The sequence below is a fragment of the Emys orbicularis genome, chromosome 5 (assembly GCF_028017835.1).
Source record: "Emys orbicularis isolate rEmyOrb1 chromosome 5, rEmyOrb1.hap1, whole genome shotgun sequence".
In the NCBI taxonomy this organism is placed as follows: domain Eukaryota; kingdom Metazoa; phylum Chordata; order Testudines; family Emydidae; genus Emys; species Emys orbicularis.
Window position 1 is genome coordinate 140,616,384 of NC_088687.1, and position 22,238 is coordinate 140,638,621.

A 22,238-nucleotide genomic window follows, 5' to 3' on the forward strand; every position below is an offset into this window, starting at 1 on the left:
ATCAGGTGCCTCCTGCAGGGCTAATGCCCCAGCCCCCGGCAGGTGTGCCCCAGCTCTCAAACTTCTGCAGATTGTCGTACGTGACTTGGAGGGCCAGTAAGTTTGGCCACCCCTGTGATATACGGTGCAGAGGTGCTACAGGAGCCTTGATTCAGTGAAATATTTTACATATACCCCCAAAAACTGTGTGTCACACATTTTGAGTACACCTCTATCCCGATATAACGTGACCCGATATAACACTAATTCAGATATAACGCAGTAAAGCGGCGGCTCCGGGGGGGCGGGGCTGCGCACTCCGGTGGATCAAAGCAAGTTCGATATAACGCGGTTTCACCTATAACACGGTATGATTTTTTAGATCCCGAGGACGGCGTTATATCGGGGTAGAGGTGTATTTAAAAGAATCCCTTCTCAGTTTATGTATCTGCCTCAAGTCTCACAGCAGTTCACAAACGTGTCTTATCTGCTGTTGGGATTCCCGGAATTGCACTCCCTTCTTTGTGATCCATTTCAAATATAGTTTTGCTCTTTTTAATTGTTAACTTTTTTAAATGTTATCTTAGCACTTCATCATTTACCTGTTATCATTGTGCAGATCCATGTCATTGTGCTGTTTATTTTATATTTTAATAGCAAATACTCATCAAAAATATTTATAAGTAAGTAGTTTTAACAGTGACATCAGTGTTTCTAGTATAGCACTTGCTATGTTTTTTTACTGTGATTTTTCATTTGGAATTTTTAATTCTAACTTTTTCTTCTTATTTTTATAGCACAAGTTTATTCTGTTGGATCATGTGACTTCCAGTCTGACTGATTTCCTGGCCTGGTGTCAAACTTCATTTTCATTTGATCCACCCTGAGCACAATGTCTCAGCCCCCTGGGATGGGGAGGGGCCTATTTGCACAGCATCTACACCTACCGATTGATCCCGAACTGCCTCTTTCCCCCACAGCATGTCATAAGAACATAAGAACATAAGAAAGGCCGTACTGGGTCAGACCAAAGGTCCATCTAGCCCAGTATCTGTCTACCGACAGTGGCCAATGCCAGGTGCCCCAGAGGGAGTGAACCTAACAGGCAATGATCAAGTGATCTCTCTCCTGCCATCCATCTCCATCCTCTGACGAACAGAGGCTAGGGACACCATTCTTACCCATCCTGGCTAATAGCCATTTATGGACTTAGCCACCATGAATTTATCCAGTCCCCTTTTAAACATTGTTATAGTCCTAGCCTTCACAACCTCCTCAGGTAAGGAGTTCCACAAGTTGACTGTGCGCTGCGTGAAGAAGAACTTCCTTTTATTTGTTTTAAACCTGCTGCCTATTAATTTCTTTTGGTGACCCCTAGTTCTTGTATTATGGGAATAAGTAAATAACTTTTCCTTATCCACTTTCTCAATATCACTCATGATTTTATATACCTCTATCATGTCCCCCCTTAGTCTTCTCTTTTCCAAACTGAAGAGTCCTAGCCTCTTTAATCTTTCCTCATATGGGACCCTCTCTAAACCCTTAATCATTTTAGTTGCTCTTTTCTGAACCTTTTCTAGTGCTAGAATATCTTTTTTGAGGTGAGGAGACCACATCTGTACACAGTATTCGAGATGTGGGCGAACCATGGATTTATATAAGGGCAATAATATATTCTCAGTCTTATTCTCTATCCCCTTTTTAATGATTCCTAACATCCTGTTTGCTTTTTTGACCGCCTCTGCACACTGCATGGACATCTTTAGAGAACTATCCACGATGACGCCAAGATCTTTTTCCTGACTCGTTGTAGCTAAATTAGCCCCCATCATGTTGTATGTATAGTTGGGGTTATTTTTTCCAATGTGCATTACTTTACATTTATCCACATTAAATTTCATTTGCCATTTTGTTGCCCAATCACTTAGTTTTGTGAGATCTTTTTGAAGTTCTTCACAATCTGCTTTGGTCTTAACTATCTTGAGTAGTTTAGTATCATCTGCAAACTTTGCCACCTCACTGTTTACCCCTTTCTCCAGATCATTTATGAATAAATTGAATAGGATAGGTCCTAGGACTGACCCTTGGGGAACACCACTAGTTACCCCTCTCCATTCTGAGAATTTACCATTAATTCCTACCCTTTGTTCCCTGTCCTTTAACCAGTTCTCAATCCATGAAAGGACCTTCCCTTTTATCCCATGACAGCTTAATTTACGTAAGAGCCTTTGGTGAGGGACCTTGTCAAAGGCTTTCTGGAAATCTAAGTACACTATGTCCACCGGATCCCCCTTGTCCACATGTTTGTTGACCCCTTCAAAGAACTCTAATAGATTAGTAAGACACGATTTCCCTTTACAGAAACCATGTTGACTATTGCTCAAGAGTTTATGTTTTTCTATGTGTCTGACAATTTTGTTCTTTACTATTGTTTCAACTAATTTGCCCGGTACCGACGTTAGACTTACCGGTCTGTAATTGCCGGGATCACCCCTAGAGCCCTTTTTAAATATTGGCGTTACATTAGCTAACTTCCAGTCATTGGGTACCGAAGCCGATTTAAAGGACAGGTTACAAACCTTAGTTAATAGTTCCGCAACTTCACATTTGAGTTCTTTCAGAACTCTTGGGTGAATGCCATCTGGTCCCGGTGACTTGTTAATGTTGAGTTTATCAATTAATTCCAAAACCTCCTCTAGTGATACTTCAATCTGTGACAGTTCCTCAGATTTGTCACCTACAAAAGCCAGCTCAGGTTTGGGAATCTCCCTAACATCCTCAGCCGTGAAGACTGAAGCAAAGAATCCATTTAGTTTCTCCGCAATGACTTTATCATCTTTAAGCGTTCCTTTTGTATTTTCATCGTCAAGGGGCCCCACTGGTTGTTTAGCAGGCTTCCTGCTTCTGATGTACTTAAAAAACATTTTGTTATTACCTTTGGAGTTTTTGGCTAGCCGTTCTTCAAACTCCTCTTTGGCTTTTCTTATTACACTCTTGCACTTAAGTTGGCAGTGTTTGTGCTCCTTTCTATTTGCCTCACTAGGATTTGACTTCCACTTTTTAAAGGAAGTCTTTTTATCTCTCACTGCTTCTTTTACATGGTTGTTAAGCCACGGTGGCTCTTTTTTAGTTCTTTTACTGTTTTTCTTAATTTGGGGTATACATTGAAGTTGAGCCTCTATTATGGTGTCTTTAAAAAGGGCCCACGCAACTTGCAGGGATTTCACTTTAGTCACTGAACCTTTTAACTTTTGTCTAACTAACCCCCTCATTTTTGTATAGTTCCCCCTTTTGAAATTAAAGGCCACAGTGTTGGGCAGTTGAGGTGTTCTTCCCACCACAGGGATGTTGAATGCTATTGTATTATGGTCACTATTTCCAAGCGGTCCCGCTATAGTTACCTCTTGGACCAGCTCCTGCGCTCCACTCAGGATTAAATCTAGAGTCGCCTCTCCCCTTGTGGGTTCCCGTACTAGCTGCTCCATGAAGCAGTCATTTAAAGTATCGAGAAATTTTATCTCTGCATTTCGTCCTGAAGTGAAATGTTCCCAGTCAATATGGGGATAATTGAAATCCCCCACTATTATTGGGTTCTTAATTTTGATAGCCTCTCTAATTTCCCTTAGCATTTCATCATCACTATTACTGTCCTGGTCAGGTGGTCGATAATAGATCCCTAATGTTATATTTTTTCTAGAGCATGAAATTTCTATCCATAGAGACTCTATGGAACCTGTGGATTCGCTTAAGATTTTTACTTCATTTGAATCTACACTTTCTTTAACATATAGTGCCACTCCTCCCCCTGCACGGCCTGTTCTGTCCTTCCGATATATTTTGTACCCCGGAATGATTGTGTCCCATTGATTGCTCTCAGTCCACCAGGTTTCTGTGATGCCTATTATATCTATATCCTCCTTTATCAGAAGGCACTCTAGTTCACCCATCTTATTATTTAGACTTCTGGCATTTGTGTACAAGCACTTTAAAAACTTGTCCCTGTTTATTAGCCTGTCTTTTTCTGATGTGCCAGATTCTTTTTTATGTGGCTGTTTATCATCTGATCTGGCCCTTACATTATACTTTTCAGTCCTCTGCTCCTGACTATAACCTGGAGATTCTCTATCATCAGACTCTCCCCTAAGGGAAGTCTGTGTCCGATCCACACGCTCCTCTGCAGCAGTCGGCTTTCCCCCATCTCCTAGTTTAAAAACTGCTCTACAACCTTTTTAATGTTTAGTGCCAGCAGTCTGGTTCCACTTTGGTTTAGGTGGAGCCCATCTCTCCTGTATAGGCTCCTCCCATCCCAGAAGTTTCCCCAGTTCCTAATGAACGTGAACCCCTCCTCTCTACACCATCGTCTCATCCACGCATTGAGACTCTGAAGCTCTGCCTGCCTACCTGGCCCTGTCAACTTCTGGAACAGGTCCAAAGTGTCCCAGAGCCATAAGGATCAGCGCAGCCCTGCTCTGATTCACCATCACTCTCCCCGACTTTGACATATGTGACCTCTGACCCCCAGCTTCCTGACTACAGGCATAGGTGGGCTGGCTCTGACGGGCTGTAGGATCTGCTGCTGTGGGGTCTGTGGGTTGGGAGTGTTCTCCTTGGGGAGGTAGAGTCGGAGCAGGGGATGAAATAGGCTTGAGTCAAGTTCTTCTTTTCCTGGTTCAGTGGTGACCCTGGGCCTTTAAGGGGACCGTGCTCCAGCCAGGTTCATGCCTGGCCTTGGTCCCTTCTTGTCATCCTGGAGCAGCTGGGGATGCAAGTTCTCAATGAGGACCATGCCCACATCTCTTTGCTGCAGGCTTCTTTGGGGGCAGAGAGAACTAAGGTGCCTAGGCCTAGCTCCTCTCCCCCAGCATCTCCTGCACAGGGACCCAGGGCAGAGAGACTCCCAGGAGACTGGGAGCTGATGATCCCCATCTCTTCCCCCTTCCATTAGAACTCAGCACAGTTCCCCAAGATGGCTCAGCTGGGTCTGTACATCAGTGACCCAGCCAAGGACACCCGCTGGCATGTCAGGGAGGGGATTTACCGGCTCTATCAGTGGCTGCTACACCAGAGAGGCGAGGAAACCCAGCTGGGAAATGGGACCCCATAGAAGAGTGACACTGATGGAAGCTGGGCAACAGGACCCCTGAAGAAATGAGCCCCCTCCCATCTGAGACTGACCCCACCTGGGACCTCTGCCGAAACCCGCCAACTCCTCTGAGATTGACCCCAGCTGGATGATGAGTCTTTCTCTCTCCTTATCCCCCTCCCCAGTTTAGGATCAACCTCCCTCCCCATGCACCCAGGATACTCCACCCACTGGAGAGAGCCCTGCTATTCTTTTGGGTCAGGGATGCAGTGAGGGTTCCCACCCATGGGAATGGAAGAATACAGGCACCGGACACCAACAACAGAAATCTTCCAAAGAGAAGGTGCCAAGGAACAGCTGTCATGGGAAGACTGAGAGAATGCAGGCAGGAGCTCCCCCTGCAATAGGGTGGGGGTGTTTGGCACTGGAGGTCACTAGAGAGGAAGACAAGAGTCAGTTCCAGGGTTCCAGTTGCCATTAATCTCCCCTGATTCCTGGAGCCATCCATGTCTCTGACAGGTTCTTGTTCTCTTGAGGCAGGAGGATGTCACGGCCAAGGTGATGCACCAGCTCTGCACCCTCTGATCCTTTCACCAGGTGCCCACGGCTCTGCAGGGACTGTGCCTCTTAGGACACCTGTGATCAGGGCCACCTAGAGGATTCAGGGGGCCTGGGGCAAAGGGGGGGAGCTGCGGTGCTTGTACTCACCCGGCGGCAGTCCGGGTCTTCAGCGGCATTTCGGCGGCGGGGGGCCCTTCAGTTGCTCCACGTCTTCAGCAGCACTGAAGGACCCCCCGCCACCGAATTGCCGCCGAAGACCCAGACCGCCGCCGGGCCAGGACTCGCGGGGCCCCTGTGGGGCCCGGGGCCTGGGGCAAATTGCCCCACTTGCCCCCCCCTCTGGGCGGCCCTGCCTGCGATGGGGTGTATAACCCCACACTGGGCCAGGAGGGGTTAGGGAGCAGTCCTGGGCCACTGTGATCTCCCCACCCGCCCCGCACCTGCAGAGCTTGCTCAAGCTGGAGCAGGAGTTTAAAAGGGGGCCGTCATGCGGTGTATGTACCCCACGCTAGCCCAGCAACCAAAGGGTTAATACAGGCCCTGTCAGCCACTGCTGATTGGCAAGCTAACAGCTGGGAGGGTAAAAGGGCTGGGAGGCAGAGGGTGGGTGGCTAAGAGAGGAGTGAGCAGACAGGAGAAAGGAAATCCTGCTAGAGAGCCATCCAAGGACAAGGCCCGAGGGAAGGTAGGAAGGAGGTTAGGGCACTGTCAGCATCTCCTTGTCTAACTTGAGGGCCCTGAGCTGGAACCCGGTGGAGGGGGCAGGCCTGGGTTCCCCTACCACCCCCGACGGAGCTGAGAACAGAGAGGATGTCCAGATTACTGGACACCAGGAGTGGACTGATGGCCCTGCTGAGCTGACTGAACCGGAGCCACATGCCCCCCAGTTTGGCATGGGGAGGCACCTTTGCACTGACGCACCACCTCATAGAGCCAGACAACTCTGAAGAGGGAGAGACAGCAGAAAACCAGAGACATCCCTTGGGAGATCCGGAATAAGGGTGCAGCAGGAGTCCGGACTGCAGGAGAGATTCTGCTAGTAGCAGTTATCCCAGGCCTGAGAGGATCTGGAGGATGACGGATGAGGCATTTGACCATATGCCCAGTGAAGAGGGAGAGTCGGAGCTTCTGCACTAACCACCCTTTTTGTGGAGGGGACATAGAATCATAGGACTGGAAGGGACCTCGAGAGGTCATCGAGTCCAGTCCCCTGCCCTCATGGCAGGACTAAGTATTATCTAGACCATCCCTGACAGGTGTTTGTCTAACCTGCTCTTAAAAATCCCCAATGATGGAGATTCCACAACCTCCCTAGGCAATTTAGTCCAGTGCTTAACCACCCTGACAATTAGGAAGTTTTTCCTAATGTCCAACCTAAACTGCCCTTGCTGCAATGTAAGCCCATTGCTTCTTGTCCTATCCTCAGAGGTTAAGAAGAACAATTTTTCTCCCTCCTCCTTGTAACAACCTTTTATGTACTTGAAAACTGTTATCATGTCTCCTCTTAGTCTTCTCTTCTCCAGACTAAACAAATCCAGTTTTTTCAATTTTCCCTCATAGGTCATGTTTTCTAGACCTTTCATTGTTTTTGTTGCTCTTCTCTGGACTTTCTCCAATTTGTCCACATCTTTCCTAAAATGTGGTGCCCAGAACTGGACACAATACTCCAGTTGAGGACTAATCAGCGCGGAGTAGAGTGGAAGAATTACTTCTTGTCAGGGCCGCCAAGAGCGGGTTCGGGCCCTGGTGAAAAAAAATTTTCGGGCCCCCCAGCAAGGGCGGACCGGCTAAACAGGGCTGACGAGAGCAGGGGGGAAGCTGGGCCCCGGGCCCCCTTCCGAACTGCCAGGCTCCGGTAATTTGTACCGGCTTCCCCCCCCTCTCGTCGGCCCTGCTTCTTGTGTCTTGCTTACAACACTGCTGCTAATACTTCCCAGAATGGCGTTTGCTTTTTCTGCAACAGCGTTACACTGTTGACTCATATTTAGCTTGTTGTCTAGGGTTACCATACATCCGGATTTTCCTGGACATGTCCGGCTTTTTGGTCCTCAAATCCCCATCCGGGGGGAATTGCCAAAAAGCCGAACATGTCCGGGAAAATACTAGTCCCCTGCTTACCTTAGAGTGGTTCCGGCAGGCTGCGAGCTGCAGGCGGATTCCCCCGCGGCGGCGACTGCTGCTGCTCCCCCCAGACACCTCAGCTCTGTGCAGCTGAAGAGCCGAGCTGCCCGAGCGCTACCGGCTTCACGGTTTGCTGGGCAGCCCCCAGACCTCCAGACCCAGCGCCCCCGGCCGGGCGCTTCCCCTCCCGGGCTCCGGCTGCGCTGGGGAAGCGCCCGGCCGGGGGCACAGGGTCTGGGGGCTGTCCGGCAAACCGTGAAGCCAGTAGCGCTAGGGCAGCTGTTTCGCGTGGCTGGGAGGGAGGAGGGGGAATGCGGGGCGCTCAGGGGAGGGGGTGGAGTTGGGGCAGGGACTTTGGGGAAGGGGCGGAGTTGGAGTGGGGAAAGGGCGGAGTTGGGGCGGGGCTGGTGGGGAAGGGGCGGGGCCAGGGCCCCGTGGAGTGTCCTCTTTTTTTAATTTTTAAATATGGTAACCCTATTGTTGTCCACTATCACCCCCAGATCCTTTTCCGCAGTACTCCTTCCTAGACAGTCATTTCCCATTTTGTATGTGGGACATAAACACCTTTTCCCTCCCTTGGAGAGGATAGAGACATTATAAACCCTGAGCCAAGGGTATGCCACTCACAGGCTGCCAGAGGTGGGGTGAAGACCTTTTCTTTTGTGGGGACGTTGGACTGTACACATTTGGTTTGGACTCTGTCAACCCAGAACTCAACTCAGTACCGGCTGGAGGGCCAAGGCCTCAGATCCCCATCACTGGGCCCGGTTGATCCCACCCCTCCTATTATCCCCATTTGATCTACTATATGGGAAGCAGACCCACAGGATCCTAGATTTCCTCCACAAGACATGGAAGGAGCCAGACACAGGAACAACCAACATGGTACACTATGTGTTCTGTTTGAGGGAAAACTTCGAGACACTGTGGGCTTTCTTGACAGAGAACCTGTTGAAGTCTCACTAGAACCAGGAATCGGCCTACAATAAAGGGGCCAGGATGTGAAAATTTAACCCCAATGATAGGATTTGTTGTTGCTGCCAACCTTGAAGTCAAAACTGCTGGGTAAGTGGCAAGGATCCTTCAAGGTTGTAAAAAGGTCAAGGGCAGTTGATTTTGAAATCCACTGTCCAGGGAAGAGAAAATAGATCCACGTATACCAGCTAATTGAAGACCTTCCCTTGGTGTTCTTAGCATTGCAAGAACAAACCCACCTAGCCTACCATCATGTGGATACCGAACCGGGGGAAAAGGTCCCCGAGAATCTACGACGCCTTTGGCAGGAGTTATGGGAAATGGTCCACCAGAAACTACTTGCCGTGTTGGACCTTGGGGAAAAAACCTGAGATTCTCACCTAATCATATGACTCCAGGAGCTGGGACTTTAAAAAAACCACCCCAAATATCTCAACGCTCCCAATAAAGTTACAAGAGTTGGCAACACAGTCCGTTCAGGTTTTTGCTGTACACTAAAGAAGCCAAAGGGTGGCACTGGCCACTGAACTCCATATCTCACCACAGGGACAAGCAAGGATGCAGTTTCCTGGGCTGTGGCAGATTAATGCACAAGCCCTGGCCAATTTGGGGACCCCCACAGGAGCGCTGGAACCTGGGTAGAAGTGTGGGGGGGGGAAGGGGCACCAGTGCCAGAACTGTGGCCCTGCTCTTCCTCTTCCCTCTGAGGCCCCGTCCCCTGGCCAGGCTGGAAGCTGGAGCCAGGCAGTGGTAAGAGCCACCCAGGGAGCCTGGGCCGCTGTGGGGAGCCTTGGACCCTCCACCTGCCCTAGGAAGAGGCCAGGGTGCCCAAGGGCAGCCCCCAGCCTGTGTCCCTGCCCCCTGGGGTATGCCACTACCGGTGGCACCCAGGGGTGGGGTTCCAGGCCAGCCTCCTGCCCTCTCCCTGGGGCCTATAGATATGCTGTGCGGGGAGAGGAGGCCCTGCCCCGGCCTGGGAGGCAGTATGGAGCTTGTCACCGGCAGCAAGGACCTGGTAGCAACCACGTGCGGCTCCCCTCCTCCTGTCACCTTTGACCCGAGGCTTACAGTTTGGGGGGGCAACATCCCCCTGTCCTCCCGAAACTATGCCCATGCCGCCGCTGCTCCACGCCTGCCCGAGGGTACTATGCCCATGTTAAAAAGTGGGTGGGAGCATGGATCCCCCTGGTTCTGGTGCCCCGGGCCCCCCAGGGTGTGGGGAGCCCAAATATTTTTTGTGCCCAGGGCCCCAATAAATCTTAATCCGCCTCTGTTCCTGGGGCAACAATTGCAGCACGGCATCTTAAGAAAATCACCGTGATGGCAGCCCATTTTCATGGCGTTAACTGGGCCTCACCCGCTCTTGAAGCGAACTGGCCTTCGGTTGGCTCTCTCCCACCCCCAGCTGACACCAAAGGATGATGTGCTACACTGCACTTGTGCTGAGCTCCGTCTGCTATGAGAGTTGCCTTTGCATGTCCCTTTAAGAAACTTGAACTCTTTTCCCCTGACTCAGTCAAACCCAGAGCTCGGTAGCACGGCCGCTCTTTGGGCATTAGGTGTCGCTGCAGGCTTTCTGGCTGGCCACCGCCGTTCAGAAAAAGTTCAGTCAAATTAGGGCTCAAATCTACCAAGGTCTTAGCACCTTCTTGTAAAGTGCTGAGTTGCCCTTAATTCCCAATGGCATTAGTGAGTGAACTCAGGACACTTTTCCGGATCAAGCTCTCTGTCTTCAAAGAAGCAAGGTAAGTAACACATTGACACCTGACATCCTGCGTCAAGCTGCAGCTTGTGGATGCTAATCTAAAGGTGCCAGGTTACCTCTCTTGGAATCAGAAAAATTGGAGAGGGAACAGACCTATTTGATCATCTAGGGGGAATTTCCCCCCTATACAGAGAGCATCACAAGGCCGACACCCCACTTACATCCTACTTAAAGCCTCAAAATAGTCTTGTGCTAACCTTCTGCTGGGGAGGGCAGGGGAGAGCACATACCAGTGTTGGTATGATCCACGAAGTGGCACAGACATGCATGGCAGATACAGGTCATTGTTATATTTATTTTTGGTAGTTTCTTCTGCCTTGGACTTTCTTTATAGGTGGTTAATGGGAAGGCAGTGTGGCCTAGTGAAGAGCACTGGACTGGGACTCAGGAGCCCTGTGTTCCTGGCTCTGCCACTTATTGGTTGGGTGACCTTGGGCAGCTCACTTGACCTATGTGCCTCAGTTTCCCCATGTGTAAAATGGGGATAATGATTCTGACCTCTTTTATAAAGTGCTTTGAGAGCTATGGATGAAAAAGTGCTATATAAGAGCTAGGGATTGTTATAATAGGAGCTGTGCCTTTAAGAACAGGGTGTGGCAGACAGAGTGTGTTTGAGATTTTGAGCAGTGTGTGGGAGATTTTCCAACCTGTACAGAAAGCAGGAGGGCGTGCCTGAGTTCCAGAAAGTTCAGAACTTGATTTAATAAATTCACCTTTCCAGAAAGTAACTTGATTCTCAATGGTGTCACATTAGCACTTATGGGGAATTGGCTGCTTCAGGGCACTGCTAATAAGCTACAGAGTTTTTCATCTGCAGCCACTAGGATGAACCCTGCCCAGTTTAACTAGTGATTGAAAGGAATTTGCCACTCTGCTTTGCTCTTGACTGTAAACTCTTCAAGGCAGGGACTGTCCATTTAAGTTTGTACAGCACCTTGCACAATGGGGCTCCGATCTTGACTGGCTCCTTTAGTGAGAGCTCCTGGTCAAAAAATTTTTTTCCAATAAAAACCTTTTTCATCAGAAAATAAGAGTTTCATTAAATGAAATTTGTTGACATAAAAAAAAAATGTTGGGGGGAAAACCTGACATTTTTCAAAATGAGAAATTTAATTTAAAAAATAACCCAGCAACAAAGTATTTTGGTTTTGAAATTGTGGGCTTTTTCCCTACTTCCCAGCCCTGTGCTACTGTTTTCCAAATGCCAGAAGTTGGGAAAACAATTTGTGTGTGGGAGGAGGGGGACAACAACCTATTTTTCACACCTTCACGGGTATGTCCCATAGTGACAGGGGTTAAATGTGTAGAAGCCTGATTATTGTTTAAAAGTGATGTTTTGTCAATTGGGAAACAATAAAAAGGAGTAAAAGTGGATTTTCCCCATTTTCCTAACACTTTTTTATTTTCCATTGGCGGGTGGGGGGAGATGGGTAGAGGGCTTAAAAGGGGCAGGAAAGGGAAGTTTCAGAGTAGCAGCCGTGTTAGTCTGTATCCTCAAAAATAACAGGAGTACTTGTGGCACCTTAGAGACTAACAAATTTATTAGAGCATTATTATTTTTTATTATTATTTATTATTATTTTTGAGGAAAGGGAAGGAAACCCTCAGAATTAAAAATTATACCTTTACCTTTTCCCCCTTCCTCCCCAAATAATAAACCTGTCTCCATGGGGAATATAATCCCATTTTTTTCAACCAGATCTAATTTGTAGTGACACCTTTAGAATGCAGCATGACATAATATATTCCAGGTGATGTGTACATACATTTTAAAGAAATGTCACATGTGTGAAAGGGACTGCCCTCTGCTGGATGGCCTCAGAACGGCTTGACAGTGCATCAGAGGCCTTACACTGCTAACAGTTAATGGCGATTTTTCTTTATCCTGAATGGTAGGAGTTTGTGCTACAGCAGCAGGAGGTCTATAGGCGCACGGTGCAACATGAGGTGAGCGGAGGCAGGCAGGACGCATGGCTGTGGTTTTTGCACCAAATTGCGGGTGTAGGAAGTCTCCCAGGCCAGTGGTAGATGTAAATGAGCGTTTGGGCTAGAACTGGGGTCCTGAGACACCAAAGAGCTCCTTGCTGAGTGGGTCAGGCTCCTCCCTGGAGGTACCAAGCCTCAGGGTGTTCGATGAGGCCCGTGCCCAAGTGGATTGATACTTCTGGCTCATCCCAGGAATTCATGGTTGCCGTGGTGACCATGGGCCTGGCCTGGGTGGTTTCTGACTCAGCTCACCCAGCTGGTCCCAGGCTGGATCTAGTATTTGTGATGGGGTTGGAAGAAAGGGGGACATGGCCTGGGTGGAGCATCACCTCCTGTGAATTGCAGTGGGCCCTTTCCTACAGGGTTGAAGGGCCTGTTTGAATGGTCTGGTCTTGGAGGCCGAGGGAGCATCAGGGAATCCAGAGAGGTCTGAGGAACCAACTCTCTTTTTATGAGTTACTTGGATCAGAGATCAGGGCCCCGTTGTGTGAGGCACTGCGGAAAATCAGCAGGCAGATCACCCTTTCAGTGGTTTGCCTGGCCCACGTTACCGTCTTTTGTTCTTTACCAGTGATACCATGGCCCCTAACCACCGCTTCGGCTGGCTTCCCTCTTACGGGTCATCCTGGTTTGTAGATGAAACGAGAGGGAAAATGGCTAGTGCACCAGTGATGGGAAATCGCAGCCTGAATCTGACTGAACGTATGAACCATCTGCCAAGGTGGTGCAGTCTGAGCTCCATCACCCACAGGCTCCAATCCCCCTGCGAGCCACCCAGTCACATCTTTGCTTGGAAGAAAATATCGCCTCCCAGTTCCCATCCCTTTGTAGCTCTTTTGAAATCGACTAGCTTTTATTATGGTCGAATGTGAAGCAAATAAATAAATTACAGTGTCCAAGAAACGGGGCTATGTCTATAAATAATACAAGAGTCGCGTTATTTACAATGTTCTGGTTCAAAAAGAGGCACAATAAATTATCCTGAGCATTTGGGGCCGACTGCCAGGCAGCCAGCTGCATTAATATCCTGGAGCAGTCCTGACTGGGCTTCAGCAAACACACGTGGCGGTAAGCCACGGTACTGAGCATTTGGGTGCTAAGAGCGCCCTTAGCAGCTGGCAGTGTGCACTCAAAGCACACCTAATACAATGAAAGAGAAGAGGGATTGAGCCTCACCTGTCCTCAACTGTCACAAACCCAGTTTGCTCTCCTGTTAAAAATACAATCGCTGGCTCTATTGTGAGATACGGGGCAAAACCACCAGATGCTGTTTCCTCTGACACGCGGTACATAATGCAGAGATGGAAGACACAACATAGCAACTACCGCTGGCATCATAATGAGTGTGTGCGCGTGGCTGGGGGTGGGGGTAATACCGTGCTTGGTATAAAGACGGTGTTTGAAATCCAAAGCAAAATTTGTATAATGGGCCGAAGCAAAATCCCAGATCCAAACGCTGCCCTATGGAGAGGGGTAACTGAAAGCTAGGCCCAGATTTTGCCACTTGAGTGCACATCTGCACGGTAAAGGTAATGCAATATGTGCGTAGGGGTGGACTGAGGTCTTTGATCTGGGCTTTGCAGGCCAGGAGAGAGGCAAAAATGTACAAATCCTTATTGCAGCGACGCAGGAGGGCTGCCTGGAGGCACTTTCATTCTAAGCCCCAGGCGCTTACAGCTTTCAGAAAACTACCCCTTGGACTGATCCTGCAGTCTTACATTGACCTGGAAGGACCTGAGTCTCCTCTCATGCCTCTATGAACCAGGAATAACTCCATGACAGATAATGGGGTTACACCGGTCGAGGATCGGTGAAAATAAGATGAGAATCAGGGTTCAGTATATAGGGCAGCAGCGGCGCTCCCATTGAAATCAATGAAAATTGTGCTTGTGGCAGTATCAAGCCCTCAATTATGGCCAACTGGACTTTTTTCTCCTTAGTTTGGTCAGATCCCCTTTACTTTACTGCAAATTTTAGTGGAGTATTTTTTGTGCAGATCTGAACTTCAAACTTGACATGGAAATAAAATTAACTAGGGAGGCTACCAGGGAAAAAGTCATGAGTCTGATTCTCTTAACACTCTCCCTGCCAGGGCTACCCTACCTGGTAGCTCAGCAGTCCCAGGGGGCTGATAAATCACAACAGCACTGCGTTTACATGCACTGATGTCTGGATCTGGATTTGAACTCTATGACTGCCCCCTTCTCCCCAATCTCTAATTTTAACCCCAGTCTTTCTGCTGGAAAGGGGCCAGGCTTTCTGGCATTTCAATAGAGAAAAGAAAGACTTGTGGGTTATCTGGTTTTACACACTGCGGCCCTATCATGGAAGCTGCCCATGTGCAACTAGGGCAGGGGTTCTCAAACTGGGGGTCGGGCCCCCTCAGGGGGTCACAAGATTATTACATGGGGGGGTCGCGAGCTGTTAGCCTCCATCCCAAACCCTGCTTTGCCTCCAGCATTTATAATGGTGTTATACATTAAAAACATTTTTTTACATATTTAGGGGGGGGGTCACACTCAGAGGCTTGGTATGTGAAAGGGGTCACCAGTACAAAAGTCAGAGAACCCCTGAACTAGGGTGACCAGATGTCCCGATTTTATAGGGACAGTCCCGATATTTGGGGCTTTTTCCTATATAGGCTCCTATTACCCCCCACCCACTGTCCCGATTTTTCACACTTGCTGTCTGGTCAGCCTGTGTGCAACTGGCCTGATGAGCAGCAGGCCCTGGGTGTCTAGTATGAGGTTGCCTGACAGTGGGTGTTGCATATCACGGACTCATCCTAGGCAGCGCCAGGTCAGTCCGGTATCGTCAGCATTCAGATAAAGAGCTTGATCTATTTAGTCAGCTGGAGAAGCGCATATGTGGAGCAGCTGCTTAACTCCCTGCTCGCTTCATTGGTCAGTCTTCTCCTTGGGCAGAGCTGTAAACCCCCGCTCGTTCCACTGCAAGAGCAACGTCTGCGGCAGGGAATTCTCAAGCCACTTAGACCTCCACGTCCACCGTGTCTTCCTCGTTGTTCTCGAGGTCCATCGAGTCCGTAGGAAGAGGCTGCGTCCCTCCAAACTGCGCCAGCTTCGCTTTCTTCTGCTCCAGGCTTTGCTTTCTCCATTTGATCCTCCGGTTCTGGAACCAGACTTTCACCTAGGAGAGATTCAGCACAATGGGCAATGAAAACCATTCGCTCTGGGCCAAGGCTCGGGGGCATTACAGTCCTGACCCTGGAAGTCTTTGAACTGCGCTAAAAGAGTGTCAGCAGGGCCCGCTCCTGTAATCCCTCCACAGGCAAGTCCCCTTGACTCCTGGAGTTTCACCTGCAGAAGCACTTGGTGCTAAGAGGCTCTTGGCAACATGGGCCATGAGGATTATTAATAATAGTTATAAATAAAGCGGTGGCTCCTTTCTTTTGAGGCTCTCAAAGCACTTTACAGACATTTACCTAAGCCTGCCAACTGCCCAGCGAGTGGTATTGTCCCTGATTTACAGATGGGGAAACTGAGTCACACGGCGGTCATGCCATCTGCACACAGACAATAGTTAAACGGATCACAAGAGTCCTGACTCCCCGTCCCTGGCTTTACCCACCGGACCCAAATTCCTTCCCCAAAACCTTCACCCTGATTGTGCTGTCTTTAAATTATAAACTTCCCAAAATGAGGAGTGAAATCCTGGCCGCACTGAGTCAGCGGCAAGACTCTCATTCGGCTCAGTGGGGCCAGAATTTCCCCGCCCCGCCCCGCCCCGTGTAACCGAACTGTGTTTAAAATGAAATAAGCGGCTGTGTCATTCCCAGCAGGCAGAGGCTCTGAGTGCCAAATCTCGGCTACCCTCCTGGGTCTGTCATGGAAAGTGAGACAAGATCTGTAAGCTCGTGAGCCCTGCGGTCATGGATCCTGGCTACACTGCAGTAACTGTCACGCTGGGGGAACCCAGCTGCAAAACAGCCATTCTGGTTAAAACCTGGGTCATGCAGCATACACCGGATTAACCAGGGTTTTTTTAGCTGCGCCCCATGAAAGCCAATAGGAGTTTGGCCATTGGCTTTGATGGGAGCAGGGGGAGCCCCTTAGACTTTAGAAGGGCTGCAGCACGATTCAGGAGCACAGTGTGGTCCCATCTCCGGTGCTTTGACTTATGACATGGAGCCACCAGCTGGCAGATTCCATACGTGGGTGCCCCAGCTAGGCAGCTGTTTCAATCTGGATGGGAATATGCAATCTGGGGGTGCCTGAGCATGAAAATGGTATAAAAATAAATGTGACTCTGTCTGAATGCAGCTCTCCCCGGCCTAAGCAGCCCCATGTGCCAGCCACCTCGGCACGAAGGGGGCGATTAGACCGGTTAAGATAAGGCCCGATCCTGCTCCTGATGAGGTCAATGGCAAAGCTCCCTCTGGGTCATCCAACCAGGAACAGCAATGGATCAGCGAAAGCAGGAGAAGAGCTGGGGGACAGTGCTGCTGGCTTGGCAGGGTGGGGCCGACTCCTAGGCCTTCCTTAAAGTGACGCAAATCAGCGATCATGGAAAGAGTCCCCAGTTCCCAGAGGTCTTTGTGCCCCTCAGCCCCCATGATGGTCACATGCACAGTGACAAAAATCAAGAATCATAGAAACTAGAGATGGAAAATGAGCTCATCTAGTCCATCTTCTCTAGCTAATTCAGAACTGCTCCTTGCAGTACAATAGGAATAGCCAGGCTGCATCAAACCAGTGGCCCACCTACTCCAGTCTCCTGTCTCCAGCTGTGGCCAGTATCCGCTGCTGCAGAGGAACCAGGGCCCCATTTGGACAATTGCACAGTAATCTTCCCATACAGGAAGAGTCTTTCTAACCTACAACACTTTGGCTGGCTTGGGCCCTCAACCAGGAGCATCTATACCCCAAATACATCCATTAAGTAGGCAAAAAATGCATCAGTGGAGGTTGTTATTATTCAGGCAAATTTCTAAGCCTATTTTGCCTCCTGCCTCAGTGATATCTTATAGGACAGGGCCACAGGTTAGCTATGCATCATGATTTGCCTGTGCTTTGTCTCATCTAGTTTTAAATATCCCTAGTCATGGGATTTCCCTTGGGAGACTAGACCCCCAGGGACCCTCCCCGTTTCTGGGGAGAATCAGCTCCTTCTGACGGGAGCTCCTCACACTATAACAGAGACAGAAGCCCTGAAACTTGCTAGGTGGCTCATCTCCTGCTGTCATTTCTGGCTGCAGTCCCAGGAAGGGACCATGCCTGGATCTCTGCCTGACCCCAGGGACCATGCAGAGATCCCAGATTGCTCATGGCCTCGGGGGAAGGGGGTAGATGTCCTACCTGGGTCTCTGTGAGGTGCAGGGTTGCCGCCAGATCCACCCGCTCCGTGCCCACCATGTATTGCTGTTTGAGGAATTCCTGCTCCAGCCGCTCCAGCTGCTCTGGTTTGAAAACTGTGCGGACCCTCTTCATCTTACAGGGCCCCCTGGATCTCCAAGGAACAGAAGGCCCCAGCGAGACAGCTCCTACGCAACCAGACAACTCCAGACCTACGAGCAAGGGGCAAGAGTCAGCAAGGCAAAAGACACAAACAGCCCGATTTGCCTTGCAGGAAATGCCTGCCACATGTACAGAAAGAAAGCACCCGTCACAGCCCTTGGTAACTCTCCTTACGGTGGGTGAATGTGTTTTACCTGCTCCAAACCCTGCTAGCTACAGCTGTGGCTGGTTTCGGAGCATGGCTGATCCAGTCCACAGGGGCTAAGGAGGGATGGAAGAGAAGGAACAGTAATGCCCTGAGGAAAGAAACAGCCTCTGCCAGCCAGTGTAACTGGGGAACCCTTCATTGACAAAGGGCCGACCCTGGTCCCAAGGAAGTCGGTGAGTGAGTGAGGCGAGCCGGATTTGACCCGCTCCATGCATTGCTTATACTGGAAGTTCTTGTTCAGGGCCGGATCCAGCAAACACTGCGATTCAGTGGGATTGCTTGAGAGTAAAGATAATATTGTGCTTATGTATGGGGGAGCTGGATTGTAAATTCTCTATGGCAAGGTGTGTCTTGGGTCCTGCATGGTCCCATGTATATTGCTGGCATAACAATAATTACTATATTATTCAGAAGTGTCTGGTATGGAATTCTTTCATCAAACTACACTAACTAAAGAACAGGCAACATTGCTTCTCAGGCCCTGATCTGCCAACTCTTTCCCACACGCTTCAAATTCTTACACAAAATAAATGCAGGGCTTGGGCCTGCAGCCTTACTCACATGAGTAAGGCTTACTTATGTGAGTCATCCCCTGACTTCAGGGATCCCCATAACCCAGGAGGGTTGCAGGATGGGGGCCTTTGCATAATGAATAAATGGGAGTTTTCTGAATTTTGAACCCATCTCTCCTAAGTCTAGGATTGTTAGGATCCGAGGTGTTGGTTCTGCCTGTGCTTTGGATCTGGGTTCCGATTTTGACCACCCCAGAGTGTGGAGGGCTGGAGGCACAGGGTTTGCAGTCAGGCCCCTTGCTAATAAATAGTTACACTGGAAAGCCCTGATCCTGCAGTTGGATCCACATGTGTGGGTCCCTGTTCCCCTACTGAGCCCCACTGACTTTAGAGGGGCTCTGCAAACGCATAGGGATCCACCTGCATGGATCAGCCTGTGGGATCATGGTCCGATATGATCATGATAGGAGTTAAAAAGGTTTCCAAGTATCAAAATATAGTTTATATAAACCACTGGGAACTTGAAATGTTGATATTAAAATGTTTCTGACCATAAAAATAGGTAGAATGCAGTTATAAATTGTTAGAATTATAGGCCTTGATCCTGCAAATTCTTCTGCACATGCTTAACTTTATGCACAAGAGCAATCTCATTGGGTCAATGGGATTACTCCAGTGTGGAAAGCTAACCAGGTGTGTCATGTGTCTGCAAGATCAGGGCCGTAGTTTTAGTCATTAAGATATAATATTTGTAACTGTTATAGCTATAAAAACATGTTCGGAGAATAAAACTAATGTGTGATGATAGCTATTTAAAATATCTGAGTGTATAAACACTATAATGTAGGGCCAGATTCTCTGCTGGTATAAATCAATGTTAGTTTGACTTAACTTGAACTCAGCCTATTTATACCAGAAGAGCTGTCATATAATAACTAAGTTATGATATATTTATTATAGTAGTAAATAGGATTTGGAGTTAAATCATTTATAAAATCACTTTGCAAATTCCCAAGCATACTGTCACCACCTAGCAATATAATTATAATGTAATATATAAATGTACAGATATTAAACGGTCTAAAAAAAGAGATAATAAGAATTACATACCTACACTGAATAGTTTTAAAAGGCTTCTGAGTATAAACAAAACTTTTAGTATATCTAAATCCTAAAAAACTCTAGGGCTCAAATCTTGGTTTCTTATGCGGGCAAAAATCTGCATTGATTTAGGTGGGTAGTTTTGCCTCTGTTACCAACCATGGGATTGGCCCCTGCACGCTCTCTGATAATAAATTTCAGTGGGCCATAGTGCACCATGTATTTTTAAGCGAGGCTACTCATTGAGATAAAGGGTTAATTTTGCTTAAAAATCAATGATACCATATGGTTTGATGTAAATACAGAGGAGACAGGAACATACACACACTGAACTAAAATCTGCCATCTGTTACAGCAATCCAACTCCATGGGTCTCTGGTTCTGCCCATGAAACCCAAATTCATCTGTTACTTTAAAAACAAAAATCTCTTTTTGCCCTAGGTGCATATGCATTAAAAAGCCTAACAAACTTTGGAGTCAGATTCTGCAAACACATGTGAGAATAATTTTACTCAGATGAGTAGTTCCAACTGCAGCAAAGTTATTCACACACAAATCTGCAGGATCAGCCCCTAAGAAAATAAACCCCAAACCATGGGCTCGCTTCACCCATCAGCTTCTCAGGATTAATAAGCATCAGCCCCTTTAACCCAGAAACAGAAATAAATATTGGGAAATTACTGTGCTCTTTCCTACCCCTGCCACTGCCGCACACAGAAACTGAGCAGAGTCTGGAAACTTCAGGAAATTAAACTGAGTTTCTGTCTGTGACTGCATCAGTGCCCACAACAAAGTAGCTGGGGCTGGGGTGCGAGATGCACCCCAGAAATCTCAGGGGTCCTAAAAGAATTTTAAAAATAAACCTTTGGGGTTTTCTACTAGTTTGGTTTAGTCCAGGAAAAGTCAAAGCTCTGAGGGTCACAGTTTGCTCCTGCCCAGTCCTGATGAGTCTGTATCTCTTGCCAACCTCCCTAAAGTTTAAGGCAGAACGCTTGCCATCCTCCAGACGACCTCTTACAGCTCCACAGACACGGCTTCCCCTTCTCGAGGTCCCTTCCAGTCCTATGATTCTATGACACGCTGCATATAAAAATAATAATACCTAGTTCCTATACAGGACATCTGCCACACACCCTCTACCCGCATAGACATACAAACCAACCTCCACACAAACGACACCAAGACAGAATCACCTCATGCACAGATAGACACACACAAATACACTGGCAGAAATGGGTCAGAACCATACACCCCTCACCCACCACAGTACATGTGCACACATACTGGATGGAAACACCCTAAAGTTTAGAGAGACAGACACACACACACGCACCCTATACACAACCCAGGTATGCCTCACAAATGCAGACATGCCACATACCCGTACACCCCTCATTCCTCCAAACATGTACATACACATCAGACAGCAACACCCCGTTCACAGATCCAGACTGAGAACCATTAGCACTATAATTTTTGTATTGGGGATCCCCTTTCACACAGCAAGCCTCTGAGTGCAACCCCCCGCCCCATTATAAATTAAAAACACATGTTTTCATATTGAACACTATTATAAATGCTGGAGGCAAAGTGGGGTTTGGGGGTGGAGGCTGACAGCACATGACCCCCATGTAATAACCTTGTGACCCCAAGTTTGAGAACCCCGGAGACAGACCACCACTCCCACTCCCACACTGACAGAAACACCTCAGGCACATACACAAACCAGGCACAGACACCCCATGCATGCGTTCACCCCCATACACACTAGACAGAAACACCCTAGCAACAGACACACAGACACACCCCTCCCTCCACACCCACCCCCCAGAACACACGCACCCACTCACCCCTGTAGCCCTTCCAGCTTAAACACTACTTACTGTCTTGCTTACAGCTGGGATAAGAGAACAGGCAGCCCCTCGGCAGCCTGTGCTGCAGCTGCTGGTGCTGGTGCAGAACCCCATAGCCCGGCTTATCCAGGTACATGGCTGGGTAGGGCATGAGGCCAATGGAGTAGGTGGCTGGGTAAATCCAACTGTGCCACTCCAGAGGCAGCTTGGAGGACCATCTGGCAGAGGCTGGGCCTTTCTTCTGGGGCTCTGGCTTGGAGAGGATGGCGTCAATGTTAAAAGGGGTCTTCCGAGGGAGCTGGGGAACATCTGGAGAAGCTGGGGGGCCAGATGAGTCTGTTGCTGCTGCCAGGATGTTGCTGAGCAGACCTGGGAAGACCGGGCTCTGGAGCATGTTCAGTCAGCAGATCTGTGGCTGATGGTAAGGCTGGGACTTAGCCGCTTCCTTAGCCTGGGCTTGTGGCTTTCCAGATGCGGTGCAAGCTGCACTCTCCCAGCCCCGGCCTCAGCCTGCTGGCTGGCTCTTTATACACAGGAAGGGCCCAAGGTGGCTTTATATCGAGGGCTTCCCCTGTGAAGTGTAAATAAGACATTAATATGCAAAGCAGGCTGCAGCTGGG

At 48.8% G+C, this 22,238-nt stretch overlaps 1 protein-coding gene across 1 annotated transcript; it reads right to left on the reverse strand.

The window, feature by feature from the left end:
• Positions 1-15,458: 15,458 nt before the first annotated feature.
• LOC135879745 (homeobox protein not2-like) lies at positions 15,459-22,012 on the reverse strand. The gene is made up of 3 exons (XM_065405803.1): positions 21,649-22,012; positions 17,786-17,994; positions 15,459-15,617 (listed from the first exon to the last, which is right to left on the reverse strand). The coding sequence occupies exons 1-3, from the start codon at positions 22,010-22,012 to the stop codon at positions 15,459-15,461; spliced, it is 732 nt and encodes a 243-aa protein (XP_065261875.1).
• Positions 22,013-22,238: the final 226 nt, after the last annotated feature.